The following is a 9,302-nucleotide window of genomic DNA, read 5'->3' on the forward strand; positions in this document are numbered from 1 at the left end:
GAAAATCCAGATTCGTGGTCCACATAGTTTGAAAACGAAAACGAGGAATGGAGTGCCTAGAAAAATCGCAACCCAAAATCAAGGCAGGGTGATCCGAGCAGCGAGGAAAGAGAGCAGTGGATGTGATTGTCTGCCAAGCTTGAAAAAACTCCAAATTTCCCAAAGCACGAACGAATTTACATTCAACCTACTGAGATACAAATCGAGCGTTAGACCACATGAAAATAGACCCTCTAGTAACTATATCCGACATACCACAACTATCCATCACTGAAATAAATTCCTGACAAAATAATGCCAAAGGCTAAGAGCCAGTCTTTTCATGTGCACCTTTCATAGCATTGAAATCGCTAATTATACACCACAGACTATTACTAGAATTATGTAAAAGATCCATCTAGAGTAATCTTCTTTCCTGATAAGAGACACTACCATAAACTAAGGAGACATATTGAAATGAATTATTTAATTGTAGTTGAATAGTGATACATTGGGAGCTAGTAGAGACTAAGGTGATATTAGATTTGTTTACTTATGGTAGTATCCATTTTATCCACTGGAATTGCAATATCCATTTTATCCACTAGACGATGAAGTCCCTTAGAACGTGGTATAGCGGCAAGAGGATGACAATCGACATACTTTCCAGGCGCTCCATGTCGTCGACAATTAGCAGCAATATGACCAATTCCTTTACACTCTGAACAGAGATCGGGCAGAGACTCATATTCCAGGTGTACCCATTGCATAAAATCAACCTTGTCTACCTGAATGGTATTTTGGATAGGGTTTGACAGATCAATGTCAACTAAGACCTTGACATAATAGCCTAATTCTCGCTCAATTGTATTACGATCAAATCGCATAGGAATACCAATAACTCGGGCAATATCGGCAATGATCCATCTATCCTAAAACTCTCAGGGTAAGTTATAAATTCAGACCCAAACCTGAGTAGTACTTAGTTTGTCAGAAGTACGTAGGGTCAAAACCAGAAGACCAGGCTTAAACCGCATGATTCCAGGATGCAGATTTATGTTGCATGAACTCCAAGCCTGTTTCAATGATTCCTCCATAGGCATCACCACATGATAAAAGCCCCTACCTAGGGAGATTAGTTTCCAATCCAAATTAATTCGTTTATGTTAGGTGGGAATAACATGATCTAAGAATATTTATCATCCTTTCTCTTGTCTAATTTATCGGTGTTTGAACATTTATAATATAGATTAGAGTCTTGTTTTTGTTAAGAGTTGACACTCTGACTGTGTTTAATATTTAAGTTGTTATTTTTAATGTCTAGCATGTGACTTCTTGTCTTTATTGTTCACATGTGATTTTTTATTTTATGTAGTTAGTCAGTTTTATAGGGACTTGAGGTATGGGGACCTTAATTGTAGCAGTGACCTTTTTTATTTGTCTTTTTTAGCTATTGCTGTGACAACAATCTTTTGTAAGCATTATATATTTCTTGTTCCTTGTAATGAATATTAAGCTCTTCAGTTTATTCAGTCTGCTCTCCATTTTTGTTTTTCCATAATCCCTTGGTTTACAAATGGTATCAGAACTTCTGATTTAATGGGACTATGAGTGAATGTGAGTTTGGTGAGAGAAAACAAGAAAGGAATCCCTTCACTAAACCAAATTTGTGTGAGTTCTTTTGTTCTCTCCATGGCTTCAAATAGTTATTCAGCTCCTTCTCCTCCACCATTTTCTGGTGAAAACTATCAGATCTGGGCAGTGAAAAAGAAAGCTTATTTAAGGGCTTTCGATATTTGGGAAGTTGTGGAAACAGGAAGAGATCCTACTTCTTTGGGTAGGGATCCTACCATAGCTCAAATCAAACTTCATAAAGAGGAGGTTGCAAAAAAGTTCAAAGCCTTGTCTGTTATTCACTCTGCTGTAACCGACGTTGTTTTCACAAGAATTATGGTTTGTGAAACAGCAAAGGAAGCTTGGGATAGATTGAGAGATGAGTTTTAAGGGAGTGAGAAAACTAAGCAAATTCATGTTCTCAACCTAAGAAGGGAGTTTGAGAATCTGAAAATGAAAGAAGTGGAAACTATCAAAGACTATGCTGATAGGATATCCAACACTATCAATCAGATCAGGTTACTAGGAGAAGACTTACCTGATACAAGAGTTGTCGAGAAAGTTCTTGTCAGTCTTCCAGAGAAATTTGAAGCTAAGATTTCTTCTCTTGAAGACTCCAAGGATCTCAGCAAAATTTCCTTAGTTGAGCTTGTGAGTTCATTGCAAGCTCAAGAGCAAAGAAGAATGATTCGTGAAGAAGAAAGTACAGAGGCAGCTTTCTTTGCTAAGCAAAAGGGTAAAGCTCAAGGAAACTTCAAGAAGAAATTTTCTAATGATAAGAAGGATAAGGAGAAGACAGAATCCACCAGCAAAAGATGAGTTTTTCCTCCATGTTCTCATTTCAAGAGGACTAAGCACCTAGAGAAATATTGTTGGGTCAGGCCAAGAGTTCAATGTAGGGCCTGCAAACAATATGGACATGTGGAGAGGATCTGCACAAACAAATCTAATCAAGCAAATTTACAAGCTCAGGTAGCAGAGGAGCAAGTGGAGGCAGTTCAAGAAGGAAATTTGTTCATGGCTACGTGTTATGTTGCAGCAAATTGCAAAGATGAATGGCTAGTGGATAGTGGTTGTTCACATCATATGTCTTCAAATGCAGAAAACTTTCTTTGATTTGAAAAGTTCAAGCGTCATGAATGTGTAAATTGGAGATGGCAAGATGTTGAAAGTGAAGGGGCAAGGAAATATTGCTGTGCATACATCTGAATGTACAAAAATAATTTCAGATGTACTTTTAGTTCCTGAGATTAGTCACAACTTGCTTAGTGTTGGGCAAATGCTTGAGAAAAATTACTCTTTGCATTTCAAAGATAAAACTTGTGTCATACTTGATCCTTCCGGTGGTGAGTTTCTCAATGTGAAAATGAGAAATATAAATTTTCCTATAAATTGGAATCTGGTGCAGTGTCATGTGTCATGTGTCAATTATTGCTTCAAACAATCTACATGTTTGGCACAAGAGGTTGGGTCATGTTAATTGTGAAAGCCTTAGGAAGTTAAAGCTTGGAGGAGCAATTAGATTTGATAATATCAGTTTGATAGAGGAACTTTGTGGGGCCTGTCAGATGGGAAAGCAAACCAAATTACCTTTTCCAACAAATAAAACTTGGAGAGCTGTAGAAAAACTTCAGCTGGTACACACGGATTTATGTGGTCCAATGGGCACTCCATCTTTAAATGGAAGCAAGTATTTCATAACGTTCATTGATGACTATAATAGATGGTGTTGGGTTTATTTCTTGAAGCTAAAATCTGAAGCTCTCCATGTGTTTAAGGAGTTCAAGTTATGGGTTGAAAAGCAATCTGGGCATCAAATTAGGTTGTTTAGACCTGATAATGGAGGGGAATTCACTTCCAAAGAATTTGAAGTTGTCCTAAAAGCAAGTGGCATTCATCACCAGCTTACTACACCCTATACTCCACAACAAAATGGAGTAAGCGAAAGAAAAAATAGAACCTTGGTGGAAATGGGAAGATGCATGATGATTGAGAAGGGTTTGCCTAAAAGTTTTTGGGCTGAAGCAGTTCACACTGCTGCATATTTACAAAACAGACTTCCAACAAGTTCTCTTCAAGGAAAGTCACCATTTCAAGTGTGGAATGTAGGTGATCCTACTGTTGAACATCTCAAGATATTTGGTTCCATATGTTATGTCAATATTCCTAAAATCCAAAGAGTCAAGTTGGATCCAAAGGCATCTATTGTTGTGTTTGTTGGCTACAACAGTAATTCAAAAGCATACAGAATTTTTGATGTCAATAGCAAGAAGGTGGTTCTAAGTAGAGATGTGAGATTTTCTGAGAATGCATCTTGGAATTGGGAGAAAGGAGCTATTGAAGTTCCTGAATCAAGTTCAAGTACAACAGAAGTTAAAGAAGAAGAACCAATTGCAGCAGTGGAAGATGATGATGATGATGATGATGATGAAAATGAAGTTGGTGTCAGAGGTACCAAATCACTAAGTGAAATTTACAGTAGCTATAACTTAGTAATTATGGAGCCTGTTAGCTTTGAAGAAGCAAAAAGTGCACCTGGGTGGATGGAAGCAATGAAGGAAGAGATGATAGTCATAGGGAAAAATGAGACATGGCAGCTTGTTGATAGGCCCAAAGATCAAAAAGTGATTGGAGTTCGATGGGTTTATAGAACCAAATTAAATGCAAATGGTTCTATAAACAAATTCAAGGCTAGATTGGTAGTCAAAGGGTACGCACAAGAGTTTGGTGTTGATTTCTTAGACACATTTGCACCGGTTGCAAGGTTCGACACAATCAAATTATTGACTTCAGTTGCAGCTCAAGTTGGCTAGAAAATGCACCAAATGGATGTGAAGTCAGCCTTTCTCAATGGCTATCTACAGGAAGAGATTTTTATCGAGCAACCCGAAGGCTTCGTTGTTGAAGGAAGTGAAGATAAAGTGTGCTTGCTAAAGAAAGCTTTGTATGGCTTGAAGTAGGCTCCTCGAGCCTGGTACACCAGAATCAATGAATATCTGCTGAAGTTTGGATTCAAGAAAAGTCTTAGTGAATCAACTTTGTATGTGAAGCAAGTTGCGGAGGAGATACTTATAGTTTCTCTCTATGTGGATGATATTTTGGTGACAGGAAATAGTAGCAATCAGATTGAGCAATTCAAAAATGAAATGCAAAATGCTTTTGAGATGACAGATTTGGGATTAATGTCTTACTTTCTTGGCATGGAAATATCTCAAACACAACAAGGGATATTTATATGCCAAAAGAAGTATGTTGGTGAAATCCTAAAGAAGTTTGGACTAGATGAGTGCAAACCAGTGAGCAATCCTCTAGTTAAAGGTGAAAATTGTGTCTAGATGATGGGGCTGCTAAGGTTAATTCCACCTTATACAGAAGTATGGTTGGGTGTCTTTTATATCTTACAGCTTCTAGACCAGATATTATGTATGCTTCAAGTTTATTGTCCAGATTTATGCAAACTCCAAGTGAAATTCACCTAAGGGTTGCTAAAAGACTACTTAGGTATGTCAAAGGAACTGTAAATTTTGGAGTTCAATTCAAGAAAGGAGCTGCTGTTAAATTAATTGGGTTCACCGATAGCGATTGGGCAGGTTCCAGTGATGATTCAAAGTCCACATCAGGTTATGCTTTCACACTTGGAAGTGGTTTTTTCAGTTGGAGATCAAAAAAGCAGTGTACAGTTGCTCAATCAACAGCTGAAGCCGAATACATTGCTGCTTCAGCGGCTGTAAATCAAGCAATTTGGCTCCGAAAGTTATTGGAGGATTTGAAGATGAAACAAAGTGAAGCTACAACAATTTTCTGTGATAACCAATCTGCAGTGGCAATTGCAAAAGATCCAGTTTTTCATGATATGACAAAGCACATAAAGATCAAATTTCACTTCGTGAAAGAAGTTGAGAGTGATGGGATAGTCAAATTGGTGCATTGCAACTCAGAATTTCAGACTGCGGACATATTTACTAAAGCTTTGCCAACTGAGAGGTTTGAGTTTCTTAGGAAGGAGATTGCAGTTTGCAGCCAAAGTGTTAAGGAGGAGTGTTAAGAGTTGACACTCTGACTGTGTTTAATATTTAAGTTGTTATTTTTAATGTCTAGCATGTGACTTCTTGTCTTTATTGTTCACATGTGATTTCTTATTTTATGTAGTTAGTCAGTTTTATAGGGACTTGAGGTATGGAGATCTTAATTGTAGGAGTGACCTTTTTTTTTTTTGTCTTTTTTAGCTATTGCTGTGACAACAATCTTTTGTAAGCAATATATATTTCTTGTTCCTTGTAATGAATGTTAAGCTCTTCAGTTTATTCAGTCTGCTCTCCATTTTTGTTTTTCCATAATCACTTGGTTTACAGTTTTTATTCATTCTTATAAAGAAGGTAACAAAATTTTAGACTGTATTGTGAATTTCACATGTTCTTATTTTTTAGATAACTGTCTTCTGTAGACTTCTACAATATTATCAGAACATCGTTAAAGATTTGTTCTCTGAAGATTAGCTCATGCTAAGTCTTTTTCATTTTTTTCTTCTTCTTTTGTTTAGTCCGTTTAGCCTTCATGTTTTGGGTGTTTATGCTTTTTAACTAAGCACATTCCTAGGTTCTTTTACTTTTAGAAATAATATATATAATTTCTATGTTCTGGTTTTGAATCCAATTATAGCATCATTTTGTTTAATTTTACATAACTTTTTTTTTAACCACTTTGAGATACACTATGAATTTTAAGATCTTTATTATTGAGTTTAAATCTGTAACTCATACGCCTGAATTTTGTTTTTATTATGGTTCATAAACTTCAAAACAATATTAAGACTTTTAAACCTTTACATTTTATTAATATAATGCACTTTTTACGAGTTGATCAAATGAAAATATGTGATGAAAACTTCAAAATGGAAAAGCTAAATAATTAAAGTTGGTTAATTAGATACAAATTCATAGCTCCGGTATCCCTTGGTGATGGATTTTGGGCGGTCGGTAAAACCGCCCTAAGACCTTATCCGGGCGGTCAAATGCGTACTAAAATACAATGAATGAACCAATTATTCCAAACAAAATATAAGCATATATGAACATAATTTTTAATGAAGGGCTATTGCAACATGATTTATTAGCTTGAGCTAAAAAAACAAAGAATAATTGATACATCAAAACAAAAAACAGTAACTAAATGTATATGACTGCAAAATAGATCATAGCACAGGTATATACGTATTAATCTTTAATGATCAATTAATTGCTGAACAAAGTCTTCTAATTTCACCTTGAGTTCCTGTCTTAACGCCAATATTACTCATCTTAACCATGGATCTTGCAAACTCAGCATTGAAGTTTCCTGCAACTCCTGCAAAACGTTGTACGAATGGTCTAGTTGAAGCATCAGTCCACAATACCTGGTCTGACTCAAGAATTCCCCGTCCATTTATAAGGTTAGTGAAGTATGAAGAATCAAATCTGTTTTGGCTGCCAGTGTCTAATGCCACCCGAGTTCCCCCATTTCCGCCCTGGGGACATAGCGTTTGTAATTGAGGAAGGAATGCAGGATTAATTGAAGGGTCTGAAACAGTAGTAGTAGTATTATATAATCTGTAACTAAACAGTGCGCATGATGTTGTTCCAATTGTATGTCCTCCTGCATTCATCAACATTAAATGTTGAAATTTAGTACTAATTTACAATATATTATGAAAGAAAGAATGAATGAATATGAATACTCACCGACAAGTGCAACAAGGTCTTGAGTGTTGAGACCCCTATCAGTAAACAATTTGGTTTGGTCAGCAACGGAGGTTCTGAATCCAGGCAAAGTATTAGCTTCAGATTGCAATGAGATTCGTCCATCTCTACGTCCAGTAGGCACTTGCCAAGTTCGTCCACTTGTCTGCACATACATATATTTAATTAATTTAATTCAATGGTTGATGTTTAATTATGATTAGGCAATGAGAAAAGGACTTACGAGAACAACAGAATCTCGAGCAGCAAGTGCGAGAATATCAGCGCAAGAAACAATTCCAGGACAAGCTGCTTCGACCTGGGACTTAGCATTATCAATAACGTTGTAACCATTCAAACCAATATTTTGAACGGCTGATTTCTCAGTATTGGGTCCATCAATTAAGACAGAACCATCGCAACCTTGAACGAAGCAATCATGAAAATGCATCCTTAGCAAACCAGGTGCAATTTCAGGATTAGAAGTCAACTGAGATTGGACAGCTGAGCGTACAATGGCTTCAGCTCGAGGACATGTGGTAGCATAGAACCCAACACGAGTGCCTTGTCCTTCTGCTGGGCTACAAATGATCAAGACAAACACTATGACAAAGAAGGTAGCAACGTTACTATACCCAATTTTCATCTTAAATATGATGAGTAGAGTAGGAAATGAAATTTAATAATTTTAGTGTAGCTAAAAGATGAAGAAATGTTGTGATTTTGTTTCTATTTCAGTTTGATATTTTGTAAAGACTGATGTCAAGTATTTATATAGAGTATGAAGCATTTTAAAGTCAAATTCTTTTAGAAAAGTCAGCAAAGGCAACTTAGCTTTCCATGATGTTGATACTCATCATAACTATACAAATGATTGGTTTGAATGCATCCAAATCCTTTATTATTATTTTATTTTTTTGTTAGATTATAGTTAATGAGTAATTTAACTGATGGATTAATTATACATTCCATCAATTATAATAGGAAATTTGAAAATTTCAAAGCTTATATTTCTGATTTAAGAGAATTGAAGTAGGCCAATAACAACTTATGGTTGGGTGTTGCATTCTCATTAAATTTGCTAATGAAAATTCTTAAAAGGGTGCCTAAATTTTTAATTCATTGGGTTCATGCTCCTTTTAATGTATACTAGTCGAAAACCCGTGCGATGAACGGGGTATGAAACTTTTATATAATTTAGATAAATAAATAAATTGACATATTTACTTTTAAATAATTTTATATCATGCTATGAAAAAAATTTATATTATGTATATTTGAAATTAATATATATTTTTTAATGATAATTCAAATTAAATTAATTTTAAAAATAATTGACTACTTTTTTATAGAATTTTAACTAAAGATGAATGATTTATTTATTTTTAAAAAATTCAATGACTTGTACTTTTTAGGAATTTTAATACATTTTCGTATTCCAAATATTCTGTGAAACAATAATAATAAAATAACAGATTAATTAAGAAATATATTAGAATATAATAAAAAAAACTAAAAATTGAATTAAACTATAATTAAAATTAAATATTATCTTTACGATACAAAAAAATTACAATATAGGTTAAACAAAAATTGAATTAAACTACAATTAAAATTAAATATTATATCTACGATACAGAAGAATTACAATCTATGTTAAAATGGAAGCAACATCAATATATTATTCTATAAACTATTACAATCAATACTTTTCTAATGTTGCATATGAAAAAACTTTATCAATTCAATATGTCACATATAAAAAAAAATTATAAGAATTAGTCACAAATTCATCTTGATGATAATTATTTTGGTTGATGGAATTTCATAATCACCAAGTATTCGAATTCAATTATTCATTCTGCTACAATAACCCAATATATCTAATTGAATCAGTTTAAGATGATGATTTCTCCTATTTTCATCTCGTAATATCTCATCAAGACATTCGATCAATTTGTTCTTCATTCTTTCACTATATAAAATATCAGCCAT

The 9,302-nt window shown here is 34.5% G+C and overlaps 1 protein-coding gene across 1 annotated transcript; it reads right to left on the reverse strand.

Moving 5' to 3' along the window:
- Positions 1-6,694: 6,694 nt before the first annotated feature.
- LOC136220304 (peroxidase 71-like) lies at positions 6,695-8,050 on the reverse strand. The gene is made up of 3 exons (XM_066008113.1): positions 7,552-8,050; positions 7,311-7,473; positions 6,695-7,224 (listed from the first exon to the last, which is right to left on the reverse strand). The coding sequence occupies exons 1-3, from the start codon at positions 7,951-7,953 to the stop codon at positions 6,821-6,823; spliced, it is 969 nt and encodes a 322-aa protein (XP_065864185.1). The 5' UTR covers positions 7,954-8,050; the 3' UTR covers positions 6,695-6,820.
- Positions 8,051-9,302: the final 1,252 nt, after the last annotated feature.

This window comes from Euphorbia lathyris, chromosome 2 (assembly GCF_963576675.1).
Source record: "Euphorbia lathyris chromosome 2, ddEupLath1.1, whole genome shotgun sequence".
Taxonomy (NCBI): domain Eukaryota; kingdom Viridiplantae; phylum Streptophyta; class Magnoliopsida; order Malpighiales; family Euphorbiaceae; genus Euphorbia; species Euphorbia lathyris.